At 36.4% G+C, this 17,969-nt stretch overlaps 1 protein-coding gene across 2 annotated transcripts in view; it reads right to left on the bottom strand.

The window, feature by feature from the left end:
* hip1 (huntingtin interacting protein 1) overlaps positions 1-17,969 on the bottom strand; it is a 57,428-nt gene that overhangs the window by 33,564 nt on the left and 5,895 nt on the right. Inside the window, exons 1-5 of one of the 2 annotated variants that reach the window (XM_058799751.1) lie at positions 15,235-15,601; positions 4,312-4,375; positions 3,295-3,437; positions 2,320-2,376; positions 124-204 (exon numbers count right to left, since the gene is read on the bottom strand). In XM_058799751.1, coding sequence (XP_058655734.1) covers positions 124-204; positions 2,320-2,376; positions 3,295-3,437; positions 4,312-4,375; positions 15,235-15,252 — 363 coding nt within the window. In that variant the 5' untranslated portion in view covers positions 15,253-15,601. Of the gene's footprint in view, positions 1-123; positions 205-2,319; positions 2,377-3,294; positions 3,438-4,311; positions 4,376-15,234; positions 15,602-17,969 lie in introns of those variants that run through there. The other variant, XM_058799750.1, reaches the window with a different exon arrangement.

The raw sequence follows: 17,969 nt of genomic DNA on the forward strand, positions 1-17,969 counted from the left end.
TAGGACATTTAGTTGTCATGAGGTCACAAAATAACTGAATGAAGACTGGAAATAAAGATCTGAGAAGGAGAGTTAGAAGATGGATGTTCTGCTGAAATCTCCTTCAAGGCCTCAATCACTCACTTTGATGTGAAACTCCATTTTGGTGATGAGCAGTTTGAGGTAGATGCTGCACAACTTGCCGTAGCCTTCACTCAGATGACCCTGAGAAGAGAGAGAGCAGTGTGAGGGCAAGAAAAACACTGAACACTTCAAAAGGAAATGATGTCGTTGCCCTTCTGAAGCAGCTAATGAGTCCTCTTCTCATTCTCTGCTCATCAGCTCACTTCAGTCAAAAGTATGAGTCACTGTGGGCAGATTAAGGTCATGTTTGGTGTTTGTTAACATGTTTGGTGTACACACAGAATAGGACCAGCTGCGAGTCAAGTTAATGAGCTCATTCTTTCACTTCCTGTTCCCTTCACCACTTACTGTGACATCATAACAGGAAGGGGACAGAGTTGCTCGCAGGAAATGTTTCTCCTGAGTCTAAGCAGCACGTGTTGCAGTGTCTTGCAAAGGTCTTTCCGGTAAACAAAAGTTGCGATTCAGCGTGTTCCATCTGACCCTTCCTGCTGGCCAGTGATACACAGCTGATCGTAAACTGCATTAGAAACACTTGCATTGCTGACAATGATGCTAAAGTCAACATGAAACAGCATTCACAAGCCGCTGCATAAGGGCTGCTCAATTAATAGAAATAAATCCGGAATTGCAATATGGTTTTGTGCGATTTTGCAAATTAATTAAATTGCAAAGGCTTCAATTTAATTAAAACTATATACAGACCGTGTTTCAGAGTGAAGTGCAGCACTGTGTTTTTTTTTGAGCAGCTCATGATCCAGTATTTCAGTATCTCAGATCAGCTCACTTTACAGTAAATACTGCTCCATATAATCTAATTTGTGTATCTGCTCTGAGTTTGGAATGCTTAGAACATGCATTCGGAAGCTTAAAATGTGCCAATCATCTTCCCAAACTTCAAAACTTAAAAGTCTTCACAGCAACCCATCAAAATAAACATTTGGTTTAACTTGAAGGAACTGTGACAGACATATATTACTTAATGTAATGATAGTACTACTACCACTAATTAAATTATTAAAAACATTAATTTTATATAGAAATATTTACCAGAAAAATGTAAATACACAACACAGTATTTCTGAAAATAAAAAAAGAAATAATTTATTATTTAAAAAAAAAGCAAATTAATTAGAGATGCTGATGCTTTTGATTGTTAACATTTAATGCAACCACAGAATTTGGTAAAAATAAAACATAGTTCATAGGGTCTTAAAAATGTCATTTTTGTTCAACTTTTAATAAACTGCTGTTAAATTGCGTACATTTCATGATTTCAATTAATTAGACATGCTTTTTAAATTATACTTTTTTTTTTATTTAACCATTAAAATAGAGTTTAGAAAAATGTAAACTAAAAAAAGAAGAGAAAACACAAATAAAACAATAATGTAACTAATTATTATTATATTATTATTATTATTATTATTATCATCATCATCTTCATCCTGATATATAATCACAAAATATTCAGCTAAATTGTGCAGTCCTACAAACAAGCACAGCAAACATGGAGGTTTTTTTCTTAATGTTTATCAGAAAAATCAATTAAATTTTCTCCCCAAATCTGTATTGTGACCGCTGCAGATTCTAGTGTATAAACACCCATTTATGCCATGTAAGAAAAACTATTTAATTTTTTACATTTTAGATTGTATTTAATAAAGAAAAAAACATTATCTGGAATATATTGTCTACTATTAGATATACTGATATATCAATCAAACAATTAATAATTTATATATAAAGCACAATAAAAAATAACAGCAGTTGACCACTGTGCTGAACATCAAATAAAAATTCTAGATAAAAGACCATAAAGAATGGAAACATCCAACATCACACTTCATAAGATATCAGGGATGTTTGACTGGTACACTCATAACAAGCAAAGCTCTGTAAGCGTTCCTCCAGAGTGACAAACACACGCTCACGTCATTGTTTGCTAATTACAGATCATCTCTGCGCTGAGGTTAGTGTTCCTGACTCATACACAGAATGCCATGCTATTCAGCTGTCAGTCAGCAGTAATGAAATAACTTGCTGACTGACACGCTGACAGTTTCCACAATGAGACGAAAACTCAAGGGAACTCGACAGGGCCTCATTCAATACGACAGAGTTATATTGAGCGAACCTCCGATTTAGTGGGGAATCATTAAAACCTGCAGACACAACTTGTATTCACAGGCTTACCCACATCCTGCTCATGTCGTTCAGGTCAGCCTTGTGCCGCATGGAGTCCTTAATGACCTGAGGTGACAGAGAGACGGAGGAAGAGTTGAGACAGCTTTCTAAAAACAAAATAAATCAAGTACATGCCTCTAATTATCCTCAAATAAGATCTCAAAATAAAATAACTAATCTTCAAATTGGATAACTCAAAATTAAATAAAAAATACTTCATATTACCCTCAAATAAAAGATATCTCAAAATAAAATAAAATACCTAAATTTTATCCTCAAATACGTACCTAAAAATAAAATGAAATAAAATAAAAGCAAGTTTAAAATTACTTCCATGTTTAAATAAGATACCGGATCCTTCAATAATGTACCTCAAAATAAATAAAATGGAAAAAAGCTCATTTAAATTAGTTTAAATTTAAATCAAATTTAGATATCAAAAGAGCAGGGTGTTTTATGGCCAATATGTGATATATTGTATACGAGTGTAAGCATAGCACACACAAATATTGGGCAAAATAGTCTCTTTTTAATTAGACTGAATAATTTTTATTGATAATTTTCAGTATGGAATGAAATATGACAATGTATTTTGGACTGAACACTCTGCATATGCAGTACTGCCTTGAATTTTGCCAAAAAGTATCATAGATGGCTGCATAATACCTTTTTGAACAGATTTTGTGTAATGAGTTTGCCTATGATGCCTTAAAATCCTGTCTAAGCAGACAGCTGATTAGGTTTTTGGAACAGGGCTTGCGAGAGTTTGCTCAATATGGATCACACACACACACACACACACACACACACACATAATGTGTCACTGATGCATGCTGCGTTTACTATGGGGAGCTGTTTTGAGTGTGTGAGAAAAATAAATGAATTAAAATGGAGAGCCAGATATCAACTAACCAAGAGATTGAGAGAAACTGAACATGAGGTGGAATTAGACTTGTAAGAGATAATACGGCTGTATATACTCACATTTGGATGGCCGTCCCTCAGCAGCTTGTGGAAGACGTGGCAAAATTTCCAACAGAGCACAGCATTGCTGGAAAGGGGCAGGCGGTTGACAGCAAGCCAGAATGTGTGAGCCCCCTTCTCATGATGCGTGCCCAATATGCACGGTGAAAACGCCAGTCAAGGACAAAACTGAGGGGTGTGGGATTTAAATTCTGCTTCTCAGAGATGTCCGCATCTTTATCTAGATACTCTAGATACCTGAACCAGCCTTCTGGAAGAAGGACTAATCAAACTGCATCATATAAATGAATAATAAGTACTGGAGCAAAGAAACACTGATGTGCAGCAACATACACTATACACATACACTATATGGACAAAAGTATTGGAACACCCCCTTCTAATTAACAGGTTTGACTACTTAAGTAATTTCCATGAGTACAATTCTTAATGTTTAAACATATTTTGGGGTGATGCTGATAAAGTCACCGTGGCCAAATATTGGCAGAATAATTAGTATGTCTAGTATTGGTATTTCTAACATAACATAACAAAAAAATAAAATAAATACCCCATATTACTCTCAAATCAGATACCTCTAAATAAAATAATTACATAAAATAAAATTAATTACTAAAACAACATAAGAGAACTTTAAAAACTCTGCAAGTTTATAAAATAAAATACCCTCATATCAGATTGTTCAAAATAAAATTAATTAATTAAATAAACAAAAAATAAAAGTAAATTCAAAAGCTCTTCAAGTTTAAAATACTGGCAGGTGAATTGGTCTGTAAATATTATAAAATAATATTATATTATAAAATAAATATATTTTCTTTCCCAAAAGTAGGGCACTCAATGACCAGAATTTAATAAAACTATGGTTATTTGGTTATTGATGCCGATGTCAACCATTTAAATTTTGTCTATTTTGAGGTTATAGGGTGATTCATCATAAAATAAGCATCATAATTCAAATTTAACCCTCACATTCCTTCATAGTTCTCTTCCAGGACAACACAAACAAAAGGATATTCCTGGCATGCTTCTCTTTGACAGCAATCTCCTGTGTGTTGATGGCTTTGTTGATGCTCACTGCCTGTAAAAGAGGAAAAGGGAAAGAAAATTCATTTTTGGGGCCTTTCCTTCAGCGATGTTAAAGATTAAAAACCAGCTCATGGCAGAAGAGTCTTCCTGTGTGCTGAGGCAAACAGTGAGTTTTAGTGTTTCACTAGAGCCTTATTGAGCAACTTTAACCACCGCTGCGCAACCGCCATTGAATACTAATGAAGTTGAGCTCAAGGAGTGTTTGACAGGCAGCATGACCTAAAACACTATTACCACTTGGGCTACATCCTCCTAATAGTTGACGATTCATCTCTCAACCATATACATACTGACAACGTCCAGAGCTCTGATGCAGAACAAACTCGTGAGAGATATTGAAAAAGCATTAGCCATATGTTAGCCTTTCCTGTTCCAGTCACAGCTGCCAAATTGCCATCAGTTCTAGGTACCTTCACAACGTAAACAGTGTTCCTGTTTAAACAAGCATCACATTTTCGGCATGGTCAGCTGAACGTAATGAACCCTTATCGGCCCATCAGTTCATGCACATGGTTGCATGAGCCAATTAAGGTGTGGCAGGGCAGTCGAGTCTCTCAGTCATGCTTCCTCAATGTCTGAAACTCCTTTTATTTAGAGAAACAAACACTTTAGTTCTAAAACATCACTAGGCAATGCGTTACAGAGCAGACCCATGATTACATGTTCATGTGACATTGCTGTGCTATGTGGTCATGAAAAATGTCGTTTGCATGCATTTTTTTTAGCACTGCGGTTTAAAATCAAGTCATTCGCTATATGTCAGAGAGATGCGCACACATGAAGACAGTGCTCATAGAGTGCTGGAGTATTGAACAGAGTTATTTTGCCGCTTTGAATGGTTAAATAGGCTACACACATTTATGTCAAAATGCCCATCTTTACAAGTATGCTTGTAACCACAGTGATTTAGGTCTTAAGTGAAAGCAAACAGCTGAAAAAGAAAACACATGTGTAACAGTATATTGAATCCGGGCAGCTCTTAAAGTGACAGCAGTCTAATATTCCTATAGTCTATCTGTTAATCTAACAAGAGAAAATCTCACTGCTCTTGATTAAATCACGTTTGTAACTTTAATGAGAAGAAATACGTATTTAATTTACACAGTGTTTAATTTACTTTAAGAAATGCTACATGCATTGTATATTTATTTGTTCTACTGTAGTTTTTTGTCCTATTGCTTGTTTCTTATTCTTATTTAATCACTGACTGTTTACTTGTCTTCAGTGAGCTTGAGTTTTTGCATCACATGAATAAATTACATTTTAAATATACTGAAATTTTAAAATCATAATAATATTTCACAATATTACCTTTTTACTATTAAAACACTTTAAAATATTACTGAATTTGGAGTGTAAACTCTGAAAATACTTCGCTCTGGACCAAAAATACATTTTGTTGAAGAGGCCAGGGATCATCCTGACATGAAATTCTGGCAAGGATGCTGAGAGAATGCTGTAGTAGTGTGTAGTTCAGTCTTCATCCCTGTGCCGGCTTCTGCTGCCAGACACACTGTTAAAGGTGACAAGGCATGGCTTTGTGTAGACAAGATGGATCTGTTGGATGAGCATCTCATTAAGTCGCAGCTGTGATCTCAAACATGAGGATAAGGATGATGAAAGGACAGCAGATTGGAAAAATCCATTCAGTTTTCTTATGAAGCAACCCAACAGAATGTTTTTAAGCAATGCGCTTACGCTAAAAACAATACTTGACTTGAGAAGTGGGTTTCTTCCATTCCTCTCCAACAACCAATAATGCATTCAGAGCTGATAAGCATATGACTAAAGCCGTCCATGAGCCATCAAGTCTATAAAAAGGTAATCAGTAGAAATGACATCAATAAATTTCCATTATAAGGAAATGAACACCTTTAAAAAATAAAGGAGTAGATAAACATAGTAGCTAAGGCGTCTAAGAGATTGTGACGCTGGTGTGAGGAAAGGTGTGACCTAATTTGTCCACACTAAGACTTTGTCGTCTATGTGAGTTGTGCCAGCTGCCCAGGGCTTTTGGCACTGGTGAGTGAATTACTGGCATCCCGGTCCATTATCTCTCGCACAGGCACAGGCACAGGCAAATGATAAGATGAAGTGATAACCACTTATTAAAGTAAGAAGAGATAAATAAACTGGGAAAGATTACAAGCAGAGATGAGCATAATGTCATCACATACTCAACCCTGTAAAGCCTGACATGAAATAATAAACAAAATTTAATGAATGGAAGTTTATTGAACATTCAGACAAATTCAAATAAAAAGAGTCTAGAGTCTTTTTTGAGTATAATATTTGATATTATGGCTCATATAGTCTGGATCTAGAGCTCATATTCGAGGACGGGGGAAAACACCTAAATAAATTTGGTGCAGCTGATGATATTTAAATGGCCAAAAAGTAAGACCAAATTCTGATAGCTCGTAAATCAATGATCAATGAGATCTTTAATAATACAGAAAGTGCATATATAGTGAAGATCAAAATTCGAGAACATAGAATTTCCCAAATTTCAAGGTCACTGCTTAGTCCTATTTGAAGTTATCCTAACAGGAGTAAGCACATTTCATCAGTTAAACATATTCTGAAGCACAAAAAAAACTTAAATGAGATTTGATAAAGAACACTGATCAAAATTAGAGAACATTTTCAGTAGCCACATTTCCATTACGCTTCAAATTACGCAAATTGAATTTGCAAATTGAAAAAACGCCCAAAGGATTCATCGATTTCACAAAAACTCCCATATATCGCAAATAAAATTTTCACGCTCTCATGAGGTGGTTTTTCAGGCAATTTGAAAAAGATATATAGCAAAACTACAACGGAACCCGTTTTTTCGCATTTACAGGTCACCTGGCATAAGTAAATCACCTGATCATTCTTTAATGTACTATAACACGGCCATCAGAGCTGATTGCAGCCACTCTAGTCAATGCTTGTTTATACCACGTTCTCCACGCAGCTTCATTGGAGATACATGCATACGTCTCCTTGGCTGCAATATACGTAGGTTAATCTACAAACATCTGTTGCCATGACTTATCGTGAGAGGAAAAAAATTACATTTTAGTCGCATAACATCAGTTAATGGAAACGCCGTCAATTCGCAAAAGGTTTTTATCGACATATATAAAACATTGTAAAAACTGTAATGGAAACCCGCCTACTGACTTTGCAAGATGGTGAGCCGTTCTAAAGTGACTGAGATCCTCTGACAGCAGGTTGTCCAGATGAATGCCAATAGCAGCCATTAGGGATGCACCGAAATGAAAATTCTGGGACGAAAATGAAACCAAAAATTCTGGATGCACTTAAATTCTGAACCGAAACTGAAACCAAAAATGCTTTATAATAATTACAACAATTTAACTTAAATTTAATGATATTATTGAACAGAAAAAAATATTAATATTAAATAATGTATTATTTTTATTCAGTTCTATGCAACAGAATAATTTTTTTTTTTTTCGTTTTTTGTTCTTTGACTAATTAACCAAAAATGTATAGTCCTACAAAGCTATTATTATCATCAGAGCAGTTCAGTGATCGAGAGGGTAGCGTCATTTTACCAGCGTTGCCCAGTACAGCTCTACTTCAGCATGTTACAGCACAGTAGCGCTACTGCAAACAGAAGAGTGAAACCTGCGCGCTGAACACTGCCAGGCGCTGCGGCGTGGCATATATTTTTGGCCATTTTTTTCTTCCGGCCAATCATTTTCGGTGGCCGAAAACTCAGTGCATCCCTAGCAAGACAAGTTGGTTGTTCCAAATCTGTGATTTCTGGAATCTTGCATTTTCACAAAGTCACTAACTCAGTCAAGTTCCCCAAAAAGGCTGGTCGCCCATGAAAGACAAATGCACGAGAGGACAGGATAATGCAGAGAATCTCAATGGGGAATCGGTTTAATACTGCAGCTGGAATTGCTTTCCAGTTTAGCACAGACCAGGGTAAGGATCTGTCTCGGCATACATTGCCTCGATGTTTAAGAGAATTTGGACTGAAAACCCACTCTGCACAGTGAGCAAACCTCTCATCAGCAGAAAGAATCAAAAGGCTAAGTTCACCTTTGCTGAGGAGCATGTTGTGTGGAGAGAGGAGAACTGGTCCAAAGAGAGCAAGCTTAATTTATTTGGGTCCGATGAGAAACATGAGGAAAGACTAAACCCAAAGTGTGTAAAGAAGTCAACAAAAGGAGTGTTGACTGTGAGAAACTAGTGATGTCCTGAAGTCCTGAAAACCTTCAGAAACTGTAGTTGTAATCTTTCTTCGTGCTACAATCATTGCTGTTCTCTAATTTTCATCACTGTGTTTTCCACAAAATAAAGGGTTTTTGTTGAAGTGCCTTGGTACACAGTACACTGTTCTACTAGTATGGTATAGCCACAACTAAAACTCTGTAAACATTTTTGAAAGATGAACACATTATTTCTGACAAAAAAAAAATCAAACGTTCATAGATTGTTCTCTAATTTTGATAAAATGCTTAGTTTTATGATCAAAGCTCTGTAGTTTTTATTGTGGGAGCAAAACATAGCACAATCATGACTGAGAGATGAACAAATACATGTTCCTGAAACAGATGCATCACATTTGATGCTAATATTTATATATATACACAGGAAATATATTTCAGATGACAGAGGGCATATAGTAGATCGTGTACAACAGGTTTCTCAAGTTTTGATCATGTTGATAATATGGTGACCTTTAGGGTTGTTCCGATTCCGATACTAGTATCGGAAATTTTACCGATACCACAAAAAATTCTGGCATCGGTATCGGCGAGTACTTGAACCCATGTACCGATCCGATACCATTTTCTTAAACAAGACCTATAGTTATGCGCGCTAGCTTTGCTTAACGCTGCAAATAGGAAATAAATTCTTCTTCGCTGCTCAGAATGCAAACACAGGAAGCTGTGCTGTGTTGCCACAAGCAACCACTATTTAGAGCAGCGAAGAAGTACAAACGTGCAAGCACATTGCCAGTAAATCACTTGCATATGCGACTAAATCTTCACCCTGGGCGACTATGTGATGTCTAATATTAGCCACTGGCTGATAAATAATCAGATTTTATAGTATGTGAGTTGGAGGCTATGTATAAGTTTAGCGCAGATATATTGTCACTCGCCGAACACTCTGACTGAGCACTTCAGAGTTTCTCTCCGTCAAGCGATCTATTTTTCAGATCATCTGAATGAATGCGCAGCGCACCTGTATTTGACGCACCGTAAGCTCTAGTGTGAAGTGCACGACTCGCCGTCGCTTTGCTTTTTTTCTCACATGCAGCGAGAGAGAGAGAGTCTTTTACATGTAAGCGCGTCAATTCCGAATGGTATGTAAACGATATTCTTTGTTGTATTTTTCTGTCAAAGTGGAGTTCCTTTGGAATTCTAACTGCCGGGTTCTCCGGTAGTAGGCGGAGCTAATGAGCAAACGACAATCTCATTGGCTGGCGCTCACCTATTATCGTCCCTGTTTTGATTTCAGCCAATCAGTTCGAGCCAATGCAGACAATGTGATTAATATTCATGAATCCAGCAGCTCGTTAATCCTTAGTGCGTTTATATTGTTCTTAGTAGAATTCATAGTATGATTATTATCTTATCAGTATTATTGATAGTTTCCCCCCCATTTTTACAGAAACACTGAATGATCAAAAAAGCACCACCACCCTTTTTCCCTAAGTTCAGTTAAAATGACTAATATGCATTCATACATGGTTACCAAGAAAAGGGTATCGGAACATCTCTAGTGACCTTAGAAATTTGCATATCAAATGTGGTACAGTACAGTAGGCTTTATAAGGTTAAAGGGATAGTTAACCCTCCAAAAAATTAATTCTGTCATAAGTTACTCACCCTCATGTCGTTCTGTATGACTGTATTTATTATAAGTGGAAATACCTAACTTTTGGACTCATAGGGGCCTGGAGTCATCTTTATATGACACTCAGATTTGTATACAGAAATGCAGTGTCATCCTTTACAAAAAACGATGCAATTGCTTTATTATTTCTTTCCTTGAAAGCAGAGTGAGTAACTAAATTTCCTGCTTTTGCGTTTCAAAGAAAGCTCTCCAAACAGCCTGTTACGCCACAAGTAGTTTATTCAATTTCTCGCCTACAGCAATATCAACCCATTAGACACTTAATTACTGTGGCACTTTTTCTATATGGAGCTGACGCAAGCTTGTTAAGCAAAGCATATGTGACTGATGATCTGCAAACATCTGCGTTGCAAACCGTTCTGACAGTCATGTTGTATTGAACTGCCAAATGCACAATATCAATCAAATCAATGGGATCTTAGACAGGAGTAATGCACTACAGGGATATTAAGGCCAGCTGTCCTCATGTGACCCATCTGCCGGGAGAGGAAACTGTAAGGAAATAGCTCTCCTCATATTGAGGTTTATGCTTTAACCCATGATGCTCCACAATTCCACAGGCAGGGATGCTATTAGAAATAATTAGTGGACTAGTTGCAACTGAACTCTATTAATTGATTTTATGCTTGAATGTGGTAGAATAGAAAATAGGAGCGTCCAAAATAAAGAAAAGAAAAAACCTTTTTAAAACCTTGTTTAAAAAAATACATTTTCCTTGATAAATTCCTTCTTCCTTTATTTATTTAACCAGGAAATCACATTGAGATATTGCTCTCTCTTCTTCCAGTGAGACCTGGTCAAGACGGCAGTACATAAAGTTTCATACAAAAGAATCACAGAGACAGTACCACAAATTATACAATCATAATTCATAAATAAAATCTGATCATGAAAAACAATTACAGGTATCCTTTAAAACATTATACAAAAGACATTTAAAAGTACTCAATGTTGGAAGTGTATCAAGATTAATTACATTTTGCAATTCATTCCAGGCCCAAGGAGCATAAGCAGAGAAGAGCATTACGATTTCCACAAAAATAATAAGTAGCACAACTGATTTTAACATAGATAAGCAAATCGGAATGATTTCTGAAGGATCATGTGACACTGAAGACTGGAGTAATGATGCTAAAAATTCAGCTTTGCATCACAGGAATACATTAAAATATATTAAAATAAAAATAAAAAATTAGCTATTTTTAAATTGTAATAATATTTCAGTGTTACGGTTTTTACAGACTTTTTTTTTTATTAAAGCTTCTTTAAAAGTTCTTGCTGACCTAAGACTTTTAAATGGTAATGTATTTTTCAAGGTAAAAAGTATGTTTTTCAGGTATCGTGAAAAAACAAATTGTGTTTTTTAAAGGAACGTATTAATTTAGTCAACCGGGATCTTGATTAAAAGTCATTTCCTGTTTTGTTTTAATTTGGCAGACAACCATATAATGCATTACAGAAAGTTATATATTACAAGTGTTTTAAATAATCTGCTTAACTGCTTATTACGAAATAATAAAAAAGTACTCCAAACTTTCATTAATAATATTGATTCATAACATCGGTATTTTATACCCCAAGAAAAAGCAAAATGAATTTGAATTCAGAAATTTCCATTAAATATGGAATAAAACTGAACATCAAATAAATGAAGCAATCAGAAAAAAAAATAAATAAATAAATTGTCATTGACACATCCAGTCAAATCCTGATGCTTGGGGTGGGCCGATCTTCAAACTGTGGTCACATCCATATGGTATCTTGTCTCAGAGGTAGTTTCAAAGGGACCTTCTTTTGTCTCTTTTAGATCTTCCTATCTTCGCTCACACGATCCTTCCCATATCCGGCTGACTGAAGAATGCAGATTCTACCCACAGTCCTCCACAGGGCACTGCGGCCAACCCAAACAACTTCCCAGCTTCCCATCTTGGGTAATCTGACTACTTTGAGGTGGTTCAGAGAATAGGCTGCCAGAGCACAATCGCTTGCAGAAGCACTGCTGATAGCGAGAAATGAATGAGGCATTGGTCTGTGGCTTCTCTTCAGCACGAGGCGTGGGTGTAAAAACTTGAAAGTTGAAACAACTAAAAATAGCCTACCTCTCCCCTTCCTGAGGTCTGAACAACCTGAAAATACTAAGACTCTCTCACACCCTACACATAGAGCATACACAGACTTCTCCTTTCTTGCTGTGTTGATGAGTGGGGGGGACTGACGCTCACACTTAGCCACTTGTGTTTTTTTTAGCTAACACAGTTTTCTTCAAACCGCTCCACCTCTCTTAAAGGTCACAGCAGTGAAAGGCAACAGTGTACTGGGTTACGAAATTACTTTTTCTTCCGTTTTAAAAACAATTTTTACATTTTACTCATATATGACTCAAACTTCCTCTTTCAGGGAACATTCAGTCAACACCTAGTTAGGGCTCTCTGGAGTGGAAAAAAACAACCACATTAAACAACTGTGCCATGACATCACTATGAGAGTAGAATTGAATTGAATTGACCAGTAGAATTGAATTACGGGTCTATTTTTTTTTTTTTATATTTATGAGGGTATTTTTTTCTATATGTGACCCTGGACAACAAAACCAGTCTTAAGTGTCAATTTTTCGAAATTGTGATGTATACATCATCTGAAAGCTGAACAAATAAGCTTTCCATGTATGATGTATGGTTTGTTCGGATCAGACAGTATTTGGCCGAGATACAACTATTTGAATATCTGGAATCTGAGGGTGCAAAAAAATCTAAATATTGAGAAAATCGCCTTTAAAGTTGTTCAAATGAATTCTTAGTAATGCATATTACTAATCAAAAACGACGTTTTGATATATTTACAGTAGGACATTTACAAAATATCTTCATGGAATATGATCTTTACTTAATATCCTAATGATTTTTGGCATAAAAGAAAAATCTATAATGTTGACCCATACAGTGTATTTTTGGCTATTGCTACAAATATACCCCAGCGACTTAAGACTGGTTTTGTGGTCCAAGGTCACATATATGTTGTTGTTGTTTTTTTTTTGACCAAATTCAGCTGCTAATTATAAAAGCTAATCAACATCAAATGCAAGCGTATCCTTTATTATTGCACTTAATACTTACAGGGCTGCTGAATGCTTGAATCTGATTGGTTGACGAACTTTCTAAGGTGTGAAATTATTTTCAGGGAAACACACAGCTGAAGTAGTTTCAGGCAGGTCTTGACCACATTACATGTCCATATCACTTCGCCAAATGATTTCAGTTGTTTCAAAAGGTCCTTACAGCTTACAACAGCAAAAGAATCAAAACCCACAACGACACTGACCTACCAAATAAATATAGTATACAGTATGATAAAAATGACAAATTATTTCCTTGTTTTCCCCACTAAATTACACTTCAATGTAAAAATAACACAATGCAGAAATATTAAAGCAAGAAATGAAGAGATGCAAAGGCATGTTTTCTTCCTATCCTCTTTCTAGGCGAATGCATAAAAAAAATTAAAAGCAAATAAAGCTAAATAAATAGTTAGATGGTGATTAAAAATGATTAAACTCAAATACGTAGTAACCAATCACAGCACCTAAAATATACCGTTTTTCCTATAAATATTTAACCTAAAATCTGGTTAAATCTTGTTCGTGTGTTCTTATGTGTCACAGACAAAACAAATCAGATGAAGTGAAGCAGGTTTCTGAAAAGGCCTCACAGGCCTTTTGGTTAAAGAAAAGGAACTAAAGATCTGTAACAACAGCTCAAGTGAAGGAAACCTTGAGTTTTACGAGCTTGCTAACAAGAGGTTTCTGAGGCCACATCAAAACCTCTAAATCAAACCCAGAAGACACAGATCAAAACTAAGCACTGCTCCTGCTTCAGTGCATTTTACATCAGTCCTTGACTTTCCATAAAGCTTGATTTAGCTTCATGGTCTGCACAAACAAAATCTCCAGTGGGGATCCCAGGACCCCACTCAAGTAAAGACATGTTTTCATACCACTGTCAAGCAGAGCATGACATGAGGGATTTGAGAACAAGCAGATATCATACAATGTTGATAGTGGGCTGGGAGTCAAAGCAGAGAGAAGGACGCAGTAATTTAAGTCAAAACAGTGAATCATGTGTCCAAAAATGGTACAGACTGTCTCAGATCTCACAAGAACCTAAGCAGCCACTCAAGAGTCAAAACCCAACACTAAGTCCACACTATAAGTTCTGTGTCCCTCAAACCTCAAAGTTTGTTTTAGCTGCACACTTAAAGCGACAGTTCACCCCTAAAAAAAAAAAAAAGTTAAATGTTGTCGCTGTTTATTCACCCTAATAAGCCTGTATGACTTACTTTCTTCTTAAAAACAAAAAAAGTGATGTTAGGAATGATATTACAATCTCAGTCTCAGTCACCATTCACGTTCATTGAGTATTTTTTATACCATGAAAGTGAACGGTGACTCATTCTGGCTAGCATCTGCTTTTGTACTGCAACTAAGAAATAGTCATAAAGGCTTATGAGGGTGAATAAATAATAACAAATACAAATGTATTTGTGGGTAAACTATCCATTTAAGTTGATAAAACAGTTCGTGCGTTACTGTTCTTTAAAAATTCAGACATTAGCAGTCCATTTAAACGCAATTTCCCACCAACAAGGCTTATATTAGCACACTGGCTGCGACTTCCTAAAATCCGGGAGTGTTGTGGGAAAAGCCTACTTGATGAGCCCAAACAATCGCTAAAATGTGCTTTGAAATATTTGAAAAATATATGAAATATCGCAGCAACTCGTTCAGACGTAACGGTCCGCGGAGTAAACGCTCGCGGCGGTCTAAATCTGATGTAAATAAACACACAAGACTGTTGCAAGCCTCGATGCAAAACAACCCCGCGAACAGGCAAGCGCCAATCCCTCCCCACCCCCCAAAACGTGCACTAACACCCGCTAAACATCAACATTTCGTCGATTACATACCATTTTATTCGAGTCCATAGTTCAAACGGGGTTATGGAAGCGAAGCTGAACCGGTTCCCTGCTCGGGAATCAAAAGCAGACTGCGAATCCGCTGAGGGAGGCGGAGGGAGCAGGAACGGTCCGTTAACTCAACATGTGTCCGGTTCAGTATCGAATAGTCCCTCTCTCCTTCTCTTATTTCCCCCTCGTCCTCCTCGCGCGCCGAAGAGCAGATTGGCAGATGGCTAGACTCTCAAGAACGCTCTAGAAAAGCCACTGCATGAAGAACGCGAGTCATAAACGTTTAAAGGGAAGCGCTTAAGACGCTGGACTAAATATTATGTGACAGGTACGGACCACAAAATACAGACTAGAGGAGGAGTTCTTCATGCACTGATGTCATTTGCCACAGCTTTTGACTTAAAAGGACAAAAAGGAGAACGACAGCAAAATTCTGTCAAATGTTACATCACTACAAAAGAAACAGAAGTGGAAATGTTTGTATTGCAAGGATGATGCAACGTCTTACACATAGTGAGACAAAAATAGCACGAATGCTTGTGAAGAAAATCAAACTGCACTAAAACTCAACTGCAGAAGACCTACGAGACACACTGCAGAGCAAAATGCGTTGTTATGGCACGTACAGACTTACAGATGCATCGTCTAGAACTGTTAGTCCACTATAGGAGTCGCGATATATATGTGTATGTGTGTGTGTGTGTAGGTTAACCATCAATATGCAGAATATAAGACGTGATTGATGACATTCCAGTTAAACTCTTACTTTCACATGATCACGTGTGTAATGTTGGTGAATGGCGCCCTCATCTGGTTGTTTTTTGATGCTGAGGTAAAGCAGCATGAGAATGAGCAGCTCCATGCATTATTGATCTTAACAGGTGCTCGTGTGTAACAGGAGGTCCAAAGACAGGCTTTTAATTAAGAATAGAAAAAAGTGAGACCATATAAATAAATCATTAGGTATTTATTAGGACATTGGTCACTACATAAAACGTCCCCTCTATTAGAAATATTTTATAAATGACAGGAACTATAAATGTAAATTCTGTTTGAACTAAATGCAGTGCAGTTTTGTTTCTTTTTTTAAGAGCGTATCACAGGATCTAATGTTCACACAGTTCTTTTATATTAAATTGAATTCAAATTGAATGTTTATGTACATGTTATACAAAAACAAAATCAGAATACAAACAGATGTATCCACTACCATTCAAAAGTTTGATTCATTCAGAAAGATTTTTTTTTAAAGCAACTAATAATTTCATATTCAAGAATGTATTAAATTGATCAAAAGTGATGGTAAAGACTTTAAATAAATGCTGTTCTTTTCATCAAAGAATCCTGAAATAAATCTCACAAAATGTGTCCACAAAAATATTAAGCTGCGCATCTGTTTTCAACATTGGACATAATAAGAAATATTTCTTGAGCATTAAATCAACATGTATGATTGATATCTGAAGGATCATGTGACACGAGACTGGAGTAATGATGCTGAAAATTCAGCTTTGATTCACAGGAATAAATTAGATTTTAATATATATTAAAAAAGAAAACAGTTATTTGAAATTGTAATAATATTTCACTATATTACTGTTTTTACTGTAATTTCAAATGAATAAATGCAGCCTTAGTGAGGAGAAGAGACTTCTTTCAAAAAAAAAAAATTCTTACCAAACCCAAACTTTTGAACAGTAGTGTATCTCTGTATTATTTGCTCAAATATGTGTCAATTATCTTCTCAGATATGCTGTTATTTTACATAAATCTCTACTGTTTAGACAGACGTCCAAAAAAGGGCACAAGATCAGTTGATCTGGACATGATACCAGTCAATGTTTACATAAACTATGCCACCCAAATCACTCATAAAGGAAAAATGTGGCAGCGGGAAGGGGAGGGGTGTTCTCTAAACAAAGCGTGCTCTTTAAAGGGCAATCACTTCCTGGTACCGTGTGGTAGGCCCATCGGGACAGTTTACACTGCAGTGCTTCATTGGTCAAGCATAGAGAGACGCTACGGCAGTGTAGAGTGACTGCCAATGAGTCACTGCCCACACACTGTCTATGTCTGTCCAGCTCACACTGACCACAAGCCTGGAAACTGCAGGCTTACACTTCCCCGTTAATGACCAACAAGTTTAGTGCCCGCTTTAGATAATGAACAAAAATGTAACATTACAGTGGATCCGAGCACGATCCATCGCTGTATAACTGTGACCTTTGCTACAACCCACAGGATTCCCACATCTTTTGACCGAGGAATTTTCATGACTTCTCAAAGACTTTACAAAAAAGCAATTTCTAGTTGCTGAATTATTTTAGAGATAAAATGGCTATTAAATTGCATTATAAGAATTTCAGTAACTTTTTAAGATCTTAATAATTTGACAACAAAAATACAGAAAATACAGGTTTTACAGAGAAAAAAAAAGGGGCTGTTCACACAGAATGCGTCTGTGTGTCTAAAACGTTAGACTCAAGAATGGTTTTAAAAAAAAGCGCAGTGCAAAATGCCCCCTATATAAAAGTTGCTATGCCAACTTGCTACTGTAAACAAAACAACACTTGCCCCGCCTCTGGTGTCTTCGGACTGGTCACTGCATGTAAATTCTTTCAACTCGACACAGAATCTTAAAAATGCGGCACTCATGTGCGAGAGGCTGCAAAAGATGTGAGATATGAGCGCAATGGTCATACATGTCCGTCTAGCGAGTTTACATAGAAAAACAA

The sequence above is a fragment of the Onychostoma macrolepis genome, chromosome 15 (assembly GCF_012432095.1).
Source record: "Onychostoma macrolepis isolate SWU-2019 chromosome 15, ASM1243209v1, whole genome shotgun sequence".
NCBI classification, from domain to species: domain Eukaryota; kingdom Metazoa; phylum Chordata; class Actinopteri; order Cypriniformes; family Cyprinidae; genus Onychostoma; species Onychostoma macrolepis.